Below are 17,583 nucleotides of genomic sequence, written 5' to 3'. Positions count from 1 at the left end.
AAATCATATGATACACATCTAGTTCATGTGTCAAAGCATAGACTAAACATTATAATCCACTTAGTACTCATGTATTAAACCTATTGTCTGATACATGATAATAATTTTCATGATTTTTTGATACATATTGGATTCCTGAAAATTTTTAATAATTTCAACAACAGTTTAAAGTACAAAAATACAAACCCGAAACAATGTAGGCCTAACAACAATGTTTGCTGCTTCTTTTTTCTTTTTTTTGTTGTATTTTGACAACCTTTGATTTTGATGTTTCGCCAGAGTCTTTGTTTGAATCCTTCTGAAGATTCATAGGATCATGCAAAGACTTCTTTCTATTTTCTTTCCAATTTTCATCGTCGGAATCAATATATCCTTCTATTAATTAACGGATCCATTACTATAATGTAATAGAACAATTAACCAAAACAAAAAAGTGAAGAAAAGAAGAACTGATGATGGATTAAGAAGAAAAAGAAGAAACCAATAAAAGATGCTGGGTTAAGAAGAAGAAAGACGATGATGGATTAAGAAGAATAAGAAGAAACCAATAAAAGATGTTGGGTTAAGAAGAAGAAAGACGATGATGGAGAAAGAAGAACTGGAAACGTGATGAAGCAAGAAAGAGAAATTGTCCAGATTTTTGAAATTTCAAATTTTTTGAATTTTGAAATTCAAAATTTCAAAATTGGGTGTTTTAATTAAAATTAATAATTCAAAATCCAAAAACTGATTTAGAAGATTGAGTGTTTTAATGGAGAAAAAATAGGCATTATATTGGGTAATTGTGTATTATAGGAGAGAGAATATTATGTATCTATACACTTCTACTAAAAAAAAAAAAGGGAATTATGTAATATTTAAAAAAAGAAGGGAAAATTAGAGAATATAAAACTTATAGTTGTGTATTTAAGTTATTTTAACTTTTTATTTTTTACGAATAAATGGGCATGGTCCATTAAAAAAAGGAAGAAGGAAATTGATTCATCATTTGAGACTAAATTTAGAATTTTCATTTTTTCTTTTTATTGGAGGTTGTAGGTTGAGGAAAAGTGAGAGAAATAATTATTATTTTTTTTAAAAAAAATTGAAATCTATATAATTTTTATCTTTTATTTGAATGTCATATTTAGTTAATAATTTTTAAAAAATGTTAAAAAATATATTATGACATGACATTAACATATATGATGTGGATATGACATGTCATTTATGTTAGGGAGAGTGAGCTATACACATGGTTGAAGGAGTTCAAAAATTTCATTTTAATTGAACTTAAGATTTTAGTTGACAAAAAGTCAAATAAAAAAGTTCAGAATACAAACTCATACAAGTACAAGGGTCCACCAGACCATTTCGCCACATTACATTAACAATGAAGGAGAAAAAATATATATGAAGTGAAATTTTTTTGTCATTAATACTAAAAGTCAAATTTTTTATATTGATATACACCAAAACACAATCTAACCAATAAGTAAACAAAAAATAAATTATATTACTCCTCGCTTTCACTTTTATATGTCATATTACGTTTTTCGAAAGTTAATTTGACTAATTTTTATAGTTAAATTAGATTGCATTAATTTGATATATTTTTTAAAAAATTTAGATATTAAAAAATTATACGAAAAGTATTAAAAATCGTACTATTTTACATATTAATATGATAAAAAAATATATCGTAAAATATGAATCAAAATTCTTATAATTTAACTTTAAAAAAAATCATAATAATTAAAAATGAAGAAAGAACATATATAGTAGCATAATAACTATGATAAAGTTGTCATGCAAGAAAATTGAAATCATGTCTTTTGTTTCCTAACGACTAACGTTGATTCCTGCAATATAATGTATATTTTTTTTATGTCATGCACGAAAATTGAAATCATGTCATTAGTTGGTATTGGAATTAGTTACTAATTAATATTTAATTATTTTAATTATAAATTTGATGATAATGAATACGAAAAAAATGGAAAATTATATTTAATTTATGTCTGAATCTTTTTTCTTAAAGGATGTGAAACATCTTAACAATTGAAATAAAGAGAGTATAGTGTTTTAGTTATGTTATTTTTTAAATTTCATGATATAAAATATCGGGAAACTTTCACATATAGCTACTTAAAAATAATTAATTACTCTCCATAGCTATAGTTTAATAATTACAATTTGTAGCTACATGTTATATGGAGGAGAGAGGAGAGAGATGAGTGAGACTGGGAGAGAGAGAGAGGAGAGAGGTGCGAGAGAGGGGGAAAAGAGTGGGAGAAAGGTGAATTGTATATGAATATTGGTTAGATAATAGGAGTAGGAGAGAGGCGCGAGAGAGGGGGAAAAGAATGGGAGAAAGGTGAATTGTATATGAATATTGGTTAGATAATTGTATATTATACATATGTATTTGTATATATGGCAAGAGAGATTGAGAGAGGGAGGAGAGAGACGAGTGAGACTGGATAGGGAAAAGAGAGGCGAGCGAGATCGAGAGAGGGAGGAGAGAGGTGAACGAGAGAGGAAAGAGAGTGGGAGAGAGGCGAATTGTATATGTATATAATTGTATATTATACATATACATTTGTATATAGGGCAAACGAGATTGGGAGACGAAGGAGAGTGGCGAGCGAGATTGGGAGAGGGAGAAGAGAGGCGAGCGAGAGAGGGCAGAAAGTGGGAGAGAGTTGAATTGTATATGTATATAGGTTAAATAATTGTATATTATATATATATTGTATTTGTATATTCTGGCGAATTATACATATACTAACATGACTAATTATACAAAGTCGAAGTCAGCCTGCGTAATTAATGTATAATGTTAGTTGCGAGTGATAATTATAGCAAACTATAGTTATGATGAATAATTAAATAATATAAATTTACTTTGTTGCATAATTTTTCCAACGTTAATAATTTTACTAGTAATATTAATAATTGCGAAAAATGGTGAAAACATGATTTTAATGTTTTACACTCTCCCCATTTCAGTCACGAACCCCTCTTTCTCAAAAAAAAGATCCCCTAAGCTGAGGTTAAGCCGCCGCCGCCGCTCCACAGTCGAAGACCTCCGTTCAGCCATCGACCCTCCGTCGCTCCACAGTCGAAGACCTCCGTTCAACCATCGACCCTCCGTCGCTACTCCACAGTCGAAGACCTCCGTTAAGCCATCGACCCTCCGTCGCTACTCCACAGTTGAAGACCTCCGTCGCTAATCCACAGGTACGTCATAATCTGTCAAATTTGTTTTTTGTTTCATTTGGGATGTGTTTGATTTTTGCACATTTAGTTGGTTTTATGTTAATGTGCTGATAAAAATAAGTGTTGTTGTTGCATTCTGGTAGCTACGTCTAGAAATGTGTTAGTTGAATTTGGATCGATGTGTTTTTCTCCTTATCTAATTGTTTTATTCACTTTCTCTTACTTACAAGTTGCATCTTTTTGCCTTATTTTTCAATTTTTGCATTGTTGTTAGATGGATTGCTCTATCAGACTTGTTTTAGTGGGCTGTGAAAGGCCTGGAGATTGCTCTGTCAGACTTGTTTTTGTTTGGGGGGGGGGGTTGGCTGTCTGTGGAAGGTCCTAAACATTACATTGTGTTTATGATCAAGCCTATTGGTCCTTCGGAACGAGACAATCATTCCCTTGAAACTACAGTGAAAATGCCTCTTTAAGATTATAGGACACACAAGAAGATACCTAACCTTCGGTGTGGGATGAGTTCAAACTTAAAACATTTTGTGAGTACAGGTGAAAAACACGAGTACTCATGATTAATTAGAGCGTGCATAGCGTAACATGAGGTCTGACATTATGAAAGAGAATGAGTCTAACTTCGACACCATGAAGATAAGTGAATTCTGAGTATAGCTCAACCTCAAAATTTAGTTCACAAGACTTATCCAATAAAAATAAAAAATAAAAAATACGATCAAATTTTGAGTTTGTCCAGTAAATTGATTGAATAGTGATAGCCACAATTAAGTTCATCGAGAGAATTATAACTACTGTTAATCAAGGATTAATGAACGCTTAATCATTATACCAATTGAAATCAATATTCACTAATCACTTTTCTAATTTTCCAATCTTGAGTAACCTAATGATCTTATAAATTTGGCCACATGTAAGTAAGCTCTCCTCATTTTTTAAAATTATTTATTAATTAAAGAGAACAAAGGAAAAATATAACACAAAGTACAAACAATATTGACAAATATCCTTCATAAAAAAATGAAAAAGTCTTTTATCTTAAAAAGGACTACGCATTTTTGTTGACAGTTGCAATGACAAACATGTGATGTCGTAATTTTTTTTTATAAAAATTGAGGAGTCGATGCTCTTGAAAGTTGGAGTTCACAGGAAGTTGACAAAGGCATATGTCGATGATGATCCTTGGTGCAATCTTTTGGTGTTCATAGACATGGAGGAACAAAAATGTTTTGATGGAATTTCAAATCCTAGAAATCTTTTGCTAAGCAAATGTATAGTTAGCCTTTTTAGTTGTGAAGGAATATTGATTGTATTCAAGTGTTAAGGGAATACATGGGAGATATATATAGGAGATATAGGAAGGAGTACTAATCCTAATAGGACTAGGATTAAGGAGTACTAATCCTAATAGGACTAGGATTAGTACACAGTAAATACTAATATTATTTTATACTATTTATTTAATACTATCTGTTATTATCCCCCCTCAAGCTGAGCTGAGCGGAAGCGAACGGAAGCTTGGAACTGAGGTAATCGTGCTGTCGGCTCGGGAGAGGCTTGGTGAGAATATCAGCCGGTTGTTCTTCAGTGGGTACATACTGCACAGTCATGGTGCCGGCCTGAACTTCATCGCGAACAAAGAGACAATCGGTATCAACATGCTTCATTCTGGTGTGTAGGACGGAATTCTTGGCCACACAGATGGTTGATTTGTTGTCACAATAGAGAGCAGGAACAGTGTGAGTGGCGCGGAGTTCGCGAAGAATATATGTGACCCACATGGTCTCAGCAGCAAGAAGAGCAAGGGCGCGGTATTCAGCTTCAGTCGAGGACCGAGAGACCTTGGGTTGTTTTTTTGTACACCAGGAGATCAGGTTCGGCCCCAAAAAAACGAGAAACCCCGATGTAGATTTTCTGTCATTTTTATCATTCGCCCAATCTGAATCTGAGAAACCCCGAAGCTCCAAGTCCCCGGGTCGAATGAGTAAACCACGACCAAGAGTGCCAAAAATGTACCTGAGAATGCGTTTTAGACAATGGTAATCATGTTCACTTGGTTGATGCATGCGCTGAGCAACTCGGTTGACAGCAAACTGGATGTCAGGACGGGTAATGGCCAGATACTGTAGAGCCCCAATGAGGCTGCGGAAGTGGGTGATATCGGCAAAGGGGGTGTCGGCTCCATTCGTAGACGAAGAGACTGCCATCGGTGTTGGTTGACTGGTGCATTTTTCCAGTCCAGCTTTCTGCAACAGATCTCGAGCATATTTTGACTGATGAAGAAACAAGCCGTTGCCTGTCCGAGAAACCTCCATTCCCAGAAAATAATGTAACGGGCCAAGGTCCTTCATTTTGAAGGTAGTATGCATAGCTCGAGTGACATCCTGAATGAGAGCTGCAGTAGAGCCTGTAATAATGATATCATCTACATAGACAAGAAGAATGACTGTACCGTGTGCTGAATGTCGAGTAAACAGACTCGTGTCGTGTACGCAACACGTGAAGCCGAGTCCCTGGAGGAACGTTTTCAGACGTGTGTACCAAGCACGGGGGGCTTGCTTGAGCCCATACAGAGACTTCTGGAGTTTGCAAACATGTTGAGGGAAGCGGGGATCAACATAGCCCGGTGGTTGCGTCATGTAGATAGTTTCATCAAGCATGCCATGAAGAAAAGCATTGGAAACATCCAACTGATTGATGAGCCAATTGTTGCGCACGGCGAGTGACAGTACCAGGCGAATGGTTTCCTGCCGAATAACAGGACTGAATGTCTCGGAGTAATCAAGCCCATACTCCTGATTGTAGCCTTTAGCAACCAAACGAGCCTTGTACCTGGAAATACTGCCATCTGCATTGTGTTTAATTTTGTACACCCATTTACAGCCCACTGGGTGCCGCCCATGGGGCTTAGGTACAAGAACCCAAGTTTTCTGATCAGTCAAAGCCTTAAACTCGTCATCCATAGCATGACGCCAATAAGCATTTTTTGAGGCAACAGAGTAGGTTGTTGGTTCACTATCGGGAAGGGGTGTATTTGGTAGTATGGTAGCCTGAAAGGTTTTGGGTTTAAAGATACCGGCTTTGCCACGGGTTAACATGGGATGAGTATTGGGGGGTGGCACGGGCGGTGGTGATTCGGGGGTGGCCGGGAAGGACCCAAAACGGATCGGGCTGGAGATGTTGTGGGTATGGGGTGGTTCGGGTTGGTTGTGAGTGTGGGTGGTGGTTGCGGGTGTATTGTGGGTGACGGTCGAAGGGGTGATGAGGGGTGGTTGGGTAGTGGGTGGAGGTGTGGGGGAAGGTGGTGAGGGACCCTGTGAGTATGTTGGAAAAAGGGGAAGGACGCCAATGAATGATGTATTTGTGGAGGAGGAAATAGACTCGTAGGGAAACTCATTTTCGACAAATTTGACATGACGAGATATGTAGACTTTATGAGTTTGTGGGTCAAGACAGCGATAACCCTTGGAGGTAGGATGATAGCCCAAAAAAATACAAGGACGGGATCGGGGTTGTAATTTGTGAGTAATATGAGGGCGTAGCCAAGGGTAGGCAAGACACCCAAAGACGCGGAGGTTGGTATAATTGGGAAGTTCTTGGTAAAGGAGTTGATAGGGTGATTTGTTGGAGAGAGTGTGACTGGGCATTCTGTTAATGAGGTAGTTTGCGGTGGCTAGAGCTTCTACCCAAAAGGAGACAGGGAGATGAGATTGATGTAGAAGAGTAACCACCGTTTCAATGAGATGGCGATGCTTACGCTCAGCCACCCCATTCTGTTCGGGAGTGTATGGACAGGAGGTTTGATGTATAATTCCCAGGGATTGCAGAAACTGGCCAAAGATGTTATTGACATATTCCTTTCCATTGTCACTTCGAAAAAGTTTAACATGAGAATTGAATTGTGTTTTGACCATTTTTTCAAAAGTGACAAAGGTGGTGTATGCCTGTGATTTGTGTTTTAGTGGGTACAACCAAGTGTATTTTGTAAAATCATCCACAAAACAAATATAATAGCGAAAACCAGCAAATGAAGGAACAGCAGTAGGACCCCATAGGTCAGAATGAATAAGTTGAAAAGGTGCAGTTGTACGCTTCTCAGATAAAGTAAAAGGTAATTTATGAGATTTAGCAATTGAACAGGAGTCACAATTGTTTACATGAATGGAAGAAAAACCTAATTGAGACATTAAAGAATTTATTATTTGAGTAGACGGGTGACCCAGACGACTGTGCCACAACAGACTGTGGCCATCAGCCGAAAGAGCCACCGGAGCCACAGGAACGCTTTCTGAAACTGGGTGGGCAGACGAACTTGTGCCAGGAAGAACGTACAGACCATGCTCACAGGGGCCCTGAAAAATCACCCTCTTGGTAGTATTGTCTAGGATCTGAAAATCATTAGAGGTGAACAAGAGTGAGCAATTATTGTCTTTTGTGAATTGGTGAACTGAAAGGAGATTGGATTTAATAGAAGGGACGTGGGTAAGGTTACCTAGGTGAAAGATAGCGGTGGGGGTTTTAATGGTACCCGTGCCAGTGTGAGAAATATTAAGGGACTCACCGTTGCCAACAGTAATACCATTGGAGCCATGATATGGATTTGGAGCGTTAAGCTTGGATAGATCAGAAGTAACGTGCATGTTGGCCCCAGTATCCAACAGCCATTCAGAGGAAGGGCCGGCTTGAGATGCATAATTGGCACGGTTATCACTATTTCGGCTCTCCTCATACCGAAACCAGCAACGAACAGCGGTGTGTCCTGTTTTCTGACAGATTTGACAAGTTGGACGATCCCGCTCGTAAGTGCCCTGCCCGCCGCTGGAAGATGACTGCCCGCCGCTGCCGAAGGAGTGCAGGCTGTTGTTGCTGCCGTGCTGCTGACCGTCGTACGGCGGACGACTGCCCTGCCGACCGCCGCGCCCGCGGCCTCCGCTGTTTCTGCCGTAGCCGCCGCGGCTCCCCTGCCGGCCGCCACCACGCCCCCCGCGATAGTTCTGGCTTGCGGTGAGGGCGGTGGCCGGCTCCATAACAGCGGCTTCTCGGAGAAGAAGTTTGCTCTCCAGATCCACGTTGATTTCTTCACTTTTTAGCCACGAGGAGAGAGTAGCCAGGTCAACGGGCGTTGGACTGATGCGAACTGCCTGTTTAATGGAGGAGTAAGCTGATGGGAGCCCCCGAACGACGCACATGACGAGATCTTTTTCGGGAATGATTTCGTTCACGGTGTCGAGGGCTGTGATGATGGTGGAGACCTCGTCTAAATACTCCGCCATAGTTTTCGTGCCTTTGGTAATTGTGTGGAGACGATCACGCAATTGAAAAATATGAGAGTGGGAAATTGATGCATAGCGTGTTGCGAGGGCCGTCCACAGGGCTGAAGCAGTTGTGTAGGATCGGACGTGTTTCTGAACCGTGGGAGAGATGACCGCAATCAAACATGATCGGATCTGGCCATCCACGGCTTTCCAGGCGGCATGGGCCGGATTGGTTTTTTCTGATTTGTCCGTGGCGGTGATGACTGCCGGCGGCGGTTCTGTGCTTCCATCGACGTATTTGAGAAGGTAATTGGCCTCAAGGGCTGTAAGAACGGTGATTTTCCATGTAGGGTAATTTATGTCTGATAATTTTTCGGGAATCAGGGCATGAAGATGCCTGAGAAGGAGTTTAACGCCAGAAGGAAGTGAATCGAGAGGATCCACCTCGGTTGTCATGGCTGCCGCCGCCCAAGAGAAGAGAGGGAACGATCGGTGCCCTAAAGAGAGAAAAAAAAAACTAGAGAAAAGAAGATCTAGGTTTTCTGGCTCTTGATACCATGAAGGAATATTGATTGTATTCAAGTGTTAAGGGAATACATGGGAGATATATATAGGAGATATAGGAAGGAGTACTAATCCTAATAGGACTAGGATTAAGGAGTACTAATCCTAATAGGACTAGGATTAGTACACAGTAAATACTAATATTATTTTATACTATTTATTTAATACTATCTGTTATTAAGTTGGTCCAAATTGACCACCTTAAATAATATAGAACTCTTCTTGGATTTTATTAGCTCTATAATTTAGAAAGAGGCTACAAATTCTTTTCTTACGAGCTTAACTAATCTATCATTTTAAAGCTTGCATCTTCTTGATGCTTTTAAATGTATCTACTTACTTCATAAAAAATAAAAAATAAAATTGAGTATTAAAATTTAAAATATAGTATATCCTACTATAAAAGAAATTAAGATGGTCAATTATGGACAACAAATGGATGTTCTTTAAGGTAGAAAATTATTTAATGAAGGACATGTCAAAGGTTGGCATTTATTATATGTTTGCTAATAATAAATACAATATTTGTCCTTTTGCGTGGAGTTAGGTATTGGGTTTTTTGTAACAATCAAAATTCTCCAACAATTTACTTTATTTATGATGCACATCTTGCTCTCTATATGGAGTGTCTTCTTTTTGTCAATCATTCTTGAATCTTTATGCAAAATTTCATCTTTTATTGTTTCTTTTGGCTCCTTAAGATTCAGTTTTGGACTAAAAGTTTTAACATTATACTTGCTTCAATTTCATGTATAGGGAACAAGTTGTAAGTGTAGAGATACAGTTCAATTAAAGGTTCCAATATCCAACAAAGTCGAGCCTATTGGCGCCAACCTCTCCATCTCCTTAGTTAAAAAAAAGCCAATATATTATTTCTTAGAAAATCGTAATTATTGTATTCTAGACTATCTTTTTGATTCAATACACTTGTATTTTGCTTAGAGTTTGTTTGATTTTTTATAGTGTGCTTTAGTGATAATGAGTTTGTTTAGTATAAGTACCAATACTAGTTAATCCTATTAATGACAATTAAATTTCTTGCAAGATCAATTTGTGTTCACCTAGTGTTGTCTCTTAGCTTTAATTTGGTAATAATGTGTTTGTTAAACCTAACTATCAAAACTATTTGATTCCATTGATGACAAAATTGGTTTCTTGCAAAATCGAATTGTGTCCACCTAGTGTTGACATTTGCTGATAATGTGTTTGTGTAACATAAGTGATAACAATTGTTGAAACTATGACAAAATTGATTTTCTTGCAAGATCAATTTATGTCCACCTAGTGTTGAAACTTAGCTTTAATTTGGTGATATGAGTTTGTTTAGCACAAGTGTCAACACTAGTTGATCCTATTGATGATAAAATGGATTTCTTGCAAGATCAATTTATATCCATCTTGTGTGGACACTTAGCTTTAATTTGGTGATAATGTTTTTGTTAAGCATAAGTATCAACACTAGTAGATACTATTGATGATAAAATTGATTTTTTTGTTAGCTTGATTTGTGTCCGTCTAGTGTTGTTGCCACTTAGCTTTAATTTGGTTTAACTGTTGGCGTTAGTTTGTAACAAAGTATATTTGTTTGATTTGTCCTAGACTTCGGTTTAGTTGTTGACATTAGTTTGGAACTAGTTGGTTCTATATTAAAAAATTTACGTTATTTTCTTAAAAACTTTTTTGTGCTTGATAATATAACGTTCACAATTTGTTTTTCAATTTTACATATATTTATTATTAATTAACGCAATATACAAGTACAAGACATGTACACTTAAATAGTAATCATAAAATATATGACCACTTTATAACGAGTTTATAAAAAAAACTATTCTATTTACTTTAAAATACTTAGATGCAAATAAAACATATACTCAAGATTTACCAAGAGCGATTTGGAAAATTATTGTGCAGGAATAAAATAGAAACATATAGTACTAATTTTGAACTTCAAGTTTCAGCTCTAAAACCCTAAACCTCAAATTCCATCAAAATTCTGGAGAAGAAATGGCGTTTAGATCCAAGGAAATGATGAAAAAGATAGTGAAGAATATAGGTGGAGAGAAGAACTTGGCATCTGGAGTTAATGAACGGCTTGATAAATGCGTGCCAAATGCAAAAGTTGTCATGGGTCGTGCTCAGCGTGGCCTCTTCGCTGGCCGTCACATTCAGTTTGGCAATCGGGTCAGTGAGAAAGGTGGAAATACGTGAGTTTCTTCTTCTTCATCTCAATTTGAAAAGCGATTTTCTATTCTAGGCTAAATGTGAGATTTTGATTTGTTGTGCTCTGTAGATTCTGTGATATCCTTGCTTGAATGTTCTTCTGATTTTTTACTTCACATTAGATATGTTTAGGAATATCTCCATTCTCCCATCCCCTCAATTGAAAGATATTATTAGTTGTTTGTTTTATAGTTGTCAATGGCACTATATTTGATGCTAGTCTGTCAAACATAGTGGTTTAAATAGTTTTCATGGAAAATGTACATTTATTTTTTGGAAGTTTGTGGTAAACTGGAAGTTGGGTGTGACTGTAAAATGTAGTTCTAAAAGTGAAGTCTCCTAAGGGGTGTGAAGTTGTTATCAGAAAACATCTTTTGTTTTACAGTGTAAATATGGAAGTCATCTTTTATAACTGCTTACCATGAATACAGTGGCAACCACTTCAAACAATTTATTTATAGACAAAAGTGATTTTGTCTTGTTCTGCTCGAGACTATGAGAATTCAGGAGAATTGAAAGGATTGCTTGGGTAGCAAAGACATTGTTTATCACCTGTTTCACATCATCAAGAGAGTTTCATGTCATAGTGCAAGGGAACTCCTAGTAGTTCAACCACATAGATCATGTAAAGGCATTTGAACTGACTAGCAAATAATAAGTTTGGGTTCGGGTCCTTGATCACAAGGCGATCATCTTTTCTCATAAGGACGCCATTTGAAAAGGAATATCAAGCCATACACAGACCTGCAAAAATATCAGAAGATTAATTATTATTTCCTTTTTTGGAGAAGTTGGAGAAATGCAAGTTTGAAGCCTCTGAGAATAAATTGTTCCCACAGGCCACAAACATATGACTAATGCTCAAGTGGCAGAATTAATTTACCTAAGACTGTTGAGCTCATCAAGATCCAAAGAAGATAACTCCTCAACCTGTTTCAACGTGGAACAGTATGAGAAGATAAAAAGTTAATCACCTCAAAGAAAGTAGTTAACCAGCCATTTTATCAGCCTACCTTTCCCAGTCCCCTCCTTTTCCTTTGTTTTTTCTCATAAGGCAGGCATATCAACCATAGCTTACCAGCTTCTACAGTGAGGGCAGGAGACTCCTCCATATAGACATGAAATAATCACAAAGATGTTGAAAGAGTTCTTTCTGTCAATGATGTAGAATATCATTAAAGGCATCAAGAAAATACAAAGGGATTACAAAACAAATGTTTGTCAGCGTGTATACAATTAAAGTACTACAAAACTAGTGAGCTGACAAAATCCCCAAAAACATCAAGATTATTAACAAGGGAAAGTTTAGCCTAACTAAAGAGGCTAACCAAACATCTAGCCTTCAAAATCCTGTTGAAGTTGATACACAATCGAAGCATCTGTGATTCCTCTCAATCCTAGTACACCAGAAAATTCTTGCAGGCACTATGTTTCAGATGGACTTGCTAACTTCCGTTGAGCTCTGCTCACATAGGCATCTCTTATCGACTAAGGCACCTCCCATTTCAATCCAAAAAATGTTTAAAAACAGATTCCAGCTGTCAGTGGCCACATGACAGTGAAGGAGCAGGTGGTTAATGGATTTAGCATCTGGCTAGCACATGAAACATCTATTTGCTAGTTGAAAGTTCCTTCTAGTTAGGTTGTCTTGGGTGAGGCAAACACCCTTTAGAGCCAACCAACACTTTTGGTGGAACTTTTGTTTTTGAAACTAGTTTTCAGGGCCATAAGTCAATCATCATACTGTTTGAGCACACATCATACCTTATCTTAACAGTGTAAAGACTTTCCCCAGAGTTGTTCCACTTCAGTTTGTCTTTTATCTAGGGGTTGTCTCTCTAATGTTTTCAGCATGTCAATGAGATCATCTATCTCCCAATCCATTTAGGTTCCTCCTAAGACTGGGGTTCCAAGTGTTGACTTCTCTATTATGACAAATAAGAGAGTCTAGATTGCCTGCAGCAAGGAACATATTTGGGAATACTTTCCTTTAGTGTACTGTCCTCAGCCATTTGTCAGTCCAAAATTTATGTTGGTCCACCTCCCACCTAGAAATCAGTGTTATTAGAGAAAGCTTCCCATAGGATGTTTATGTGTTTCCAGAGCCTTGTGCCATGGAGTGATCTCATAGGTTAGGTGCAACAATGCTTAACTCTCCCAACTTAGCAGTGTTCATCTAATTCCATAAGCCAGCGTCATCCTGGTTGAGTCTCCTGAGGCATTTCATAAACGTAAACATGTTATGTAATGCTAAGACTTTTACCCCAAGCCCGCCTAGTGTTTTGGGAAGCGAGAAGCGGAAAAAAGCGACGAGGGCTTGCTTCACATAAGCGAGAAGCGTGAAGCGAAGCGCGTGCTTTTTTTTTTTTAAAAAAAGCGACATTTAGTATAAAAATAAAAAAAATATTGAATAACTAAATAGAGGTAATATAGTCTTAGATTGAAAGAAATTACATAGTCAATAATACTCATAAGTCATAACATATAAAACAAAAAATCAAAAACATAATTAAATCACAAAGATTCAAACTCCTATTCTTCAACAAGATCCTCAAACTCTTCAAGTGCCATAACCAAGGGTTCTACTTGGTCATCATCTTCTTCATCATCAGAAGGCTCATCAACAAGGTTTCGACTTGAACTAGAACCTTCAACTTCTCTTTCCTTGCCCCTTAATGTACTCCCCCTAAAACTATAAATATTCTCCTCAACACCACTTGCCACAGAATCATCACCATAAGTGAGACTTTCTCCTTCGTACACTTCTTCATCTTGGTGATCTTGTGGTGCTCCAGTTAACCATTCATTTGCCTCATCAATACTATCCAACAAAATTGGATCAATGGTATTACGAGCCTTGTAACGACGCGCCAATGTTCTATTATATTTGATGAACACTAGATCATTGAGGCGTGTCAACTCCAGCCTATTTCTCTTTTTACTATGAATCTGCACATAGTAGAAAGTAATTAATAGGAGGACTTGGGATGATTAAGATATCAATTAAATTAGTAATAATGTATTAATGTAATGTAGTTCCTCACATGTTCATACACGCTCCAATTTCTCTCACAACCGGATGCGCTACAAGTTAAACTTTGTACTCTTATAGCAAATTGTTGCAAGTTTGGGACATTATGACCATATTGCATCCACCATTCAACTGTAGAAGAGTTATTTTAAAAGATGTGTAATAACTTAAAAGTTGAAGTTGTAAACAATTAAAAGATGAAATTCTCACCTGGTGACCTCAAGGTTCTAGCTCTAATGGCTGATTAATTCCAAGTAGGCCATCCGCTTTCATGTACACACCAAGCTCCTCCCCTATTTTGTCTTGCAAAGTTTTATCTGGGATCATCTTCTCAACACATTTATGATATCCTTGCCACACTTCTTCAGTTAAAGTATTCATGTCATTATTTTTATAATAGAGCCCTGGGTTCAAAATGTGTCCCGCTGCATGCAAAGGCTGATGAAGTTGATCTGTCCACCTTGCATCAATGATTTCAAAAACACTTTGATATTTCCTTGTATCATAATTGAATGCCTTTTCAATACTTTCTTTGGCCCTATCCATGGCTTCATAAATGTAACTCGTTGGTGGTTTTTTCTCCCCATCTACCATACGGAGTACATGAATAAAGGACCACCAACTCTGAGTGCTTGAACAACGTCATTCCAAAAAAATGGACTAATGATATGTCTCGCAACTTCTTTACCAAGAGGATCCTTTGAATAAATACTCTCATTCCATTCGGTTGACATAAACAAATTTCTCAAATTTTTCTTTTGCTTATAAAAACTATACAAAGTCAAAAAAAGCTGTTGCGAATCTTGTCTTGGCGAATTTTACCAAATTTCTTTGCTTTGTATATCTCCTCATCATATTCAACAACAATGCCCTTTGATTGATATAAGCATGTATCTTAACAGTCTTGCCAAAAACTGTCAAAAAATGTCAGTTAAAATGTAAAGAAATCTAACATGAAGTTTAAAAAAGCAAATTAAATATCAAGACTCAAGTTCACCTGTAGATTACGGAGCTTGTTTGAAAATATCACCAAACATCAAGTTGATACAGTGAGCAGCACAAGGAGTCCAGAAAATATGTGGGAACACTCCCTTCAACATGTTACCTGCTTTTTCGTTCTCACTTGCATTATCAGTCACAACTTGTACCACATATTCCTGCCCTACCTTCATGATAGTCTTCTCAAAAAAATTAAACATCTTATTAGAGTCGGTAGAAGAGTTACTAGCATCATAAGATTCAAGAAATACACTCCCTCTTGGAGAGTTCACCAAAACATTAATGACCATTTTCCCATTCCTTGCTGTCCATTTATCCATCATAATGGAACAATCATACGTTTTCATTGAACCTTATGTTCTTCTACTATCTTATTTGTCCTCTCCACCTCCTTTTTTAGAAAAGGAACTCTTACCTCATGATAAAGTGGGAGGCTTCATTCCAGGGCCATATTGGCCGACTGCCTCAATGAATTCACCAAAACTATCTGTGTAGTTAACACAATTGAAAGGAAGTCCTGCATCATACATCCACCTAGCAAAAGCAGATACAGCACGATCCCTCAAACCCTCAAAATCTTTCTAGAAGATTCTAAGTCAAAAGGTTCACCTTGTCTCTTTTCGTTTGATTTTTGCGAGAAATAGAGATTCAAAGGACCCTTGACGGTGCTATTGATGGAAGACCCACTCCCACTACTTGAAGGCATCCTTTGTTGCTTTGAGGGATGCCCCATTGGCATTGACATATTCACTTCAAATTCATCATCATCCATTTCATCATTATCAACAAGATTAACCATGGATGCTTCATGGTTTATTTGAGTTTTAAACTCATTTTTCTTCAACATATTTTCTTTGATCTCTTCCCTCACTTTATTAGGGACTTTCAGACATACTTTTACATCTCTATAGCCACCCATGAGATGCCTTTTGTGACGAAAGATTCCGCCATTGTATGTCACATCACAAAAGATACATTTGACTTTTGTGTTACTACCCATAGGAGTTCCATATGCCCAAGCCGGATCCCTCTTTTGTGACATCTTGAATGAGAAAATACAAGTTCACTAAATACTACAAACAAAAAGGAAGTTTCAAAAAATAATAAAAAAGGCTGCTAGCATACACACTGATCACAAAATAAAAATGAAAAAAAAGCAAAAGAATTGAAAAACAAAATAACAGAGGAGGCAGCAGTCAGTAATCAGAAACAAAGCAGATTGCAGCAGAGATGAAGAGAGGAAAAGAAGAAGAAGAAGAAACTAGAGCAGTCGAAACTCAGAGAGATGAAGAGATGAAGCACAAGCGAAGATTGCATATTTCAGGAGAAAAGAAACTCATAGAGATGAACTAATAAACATTGGCTAAAAAAGAGATGAACAAAAAGTTACCTGCAGTCGCAGTCGAGGTTGAAGAGAGAGGCAGCCTCAGTCGAGATCGTCAGGAGAGAAAGAAGGGAAAGAAGTATCGTGAAAGAAGAGTAGTGAGGAGAGAAAGAAGGGAAAGAGTCGTAAAAGAAGAGTCGTGAGGAGAGAAATAAGGTTATATTTCAGATTTTTTTAAAAAAAAAAAACCTAATTTTTTTTTAAAAAACCCTAATTGTCGCTTTTTTTTTATAAAAAGCACGCTTTATTGCGCTTTTGCCTTAGGGTCGCTCTCGCTTCTTCATCTGAAGCGAGAGCTTTTTTCAAATCGCCTCGCTTAAAGATAAAGAAACACACAAGGGTCGCCTCGCTATGAAGCACGCTTTAAGCGTGCTTTTCTGCGCTTTTTACTACACTGAGCCCGCCTAGTGATTTAGGGAGTGTGACTTTAGACCATTTGACCAGGTGATACGCTCAAACTGACTTCTCAAATGAGAAGTAAAGCGGTCGCGTCAAGTAAATAACCCAACTAGTGAGGTTGGGATCGTTCCCACGAGGAAAATAGTCTAGACTTAACTTCAACTTGTTTATTACTATTGTTCGGTTGATGACTTCCTTAGAAAGTAAAAACATAAAAAGGGGGTTTTGTATTTCCTAATGATTAAAAATAACTAGCGAAATTAAAAGAGACACTTAATGGGTTTGAAAGTTGGGTTTTAATCAGTTAATCAAAGTAACAAGGGTTTACGTGTTCCCCACAGGTTCATAACTCGATAATTCTAACTATAACAATTCTTTCCTAGTATCTTGCATGCAAAGTGATAAGTTATGTATTTCTAAATCCTTGGTCCGGCATCTAGAAAATCTCACTCCGCACCTTGGTCCGGCTACGTGTGTTGCTTTCCTAACCCTTATCTTTACCTCATATTAAGCAT

General features: G+C 37.3%; 1 protein-coding gene across 1 annotated transcript in view; it reads left to right on the top strand.

Moving 5' to 3' along the window:
* The first annotated feature begins 3,038 nt into the window (after nt 1-3,038).
* Nucleotides 3,039-17,583, top strand: part of LOC107027034 (54S ribosomal protein L24, mitochondrial-like) — a 27,678-nt gene continuing 13,133 nt past the window's right edge. Inside the window, exons 1-2 of the mRNA XM_015228194.2 lie at nt 3,039-3,222; nt 10,994-11,239. Coding sequence (XP_015083680.1) covers nt 11,040-11,239 — 200 coding nt within the window. The 5' untranslated portion in view covers nt 3,039-3,222; nt 10,994-11,039. The remainder of the gene's footprint in view (nt 3,223-10,993; nt 11,240-17,583) is intronic.

The sequence above is a fragment of the Solanum pennellii genome, chromosome 8, assembly GCF_001406875.1.
Source record: "Solanum pennellii chromosome 8, SPENNV200".
Lineage (NCBI taxonomy): Eukaryota > Viridiplantae > Streptophyta > Magnoliopsida > Solanales > Solanaceae > Solanum > Solanum pennellii.
Note: the sequence above shows the minus strand (reverse complement) of the source record. Positions and strands in the feature narration are given on the sequence as shown.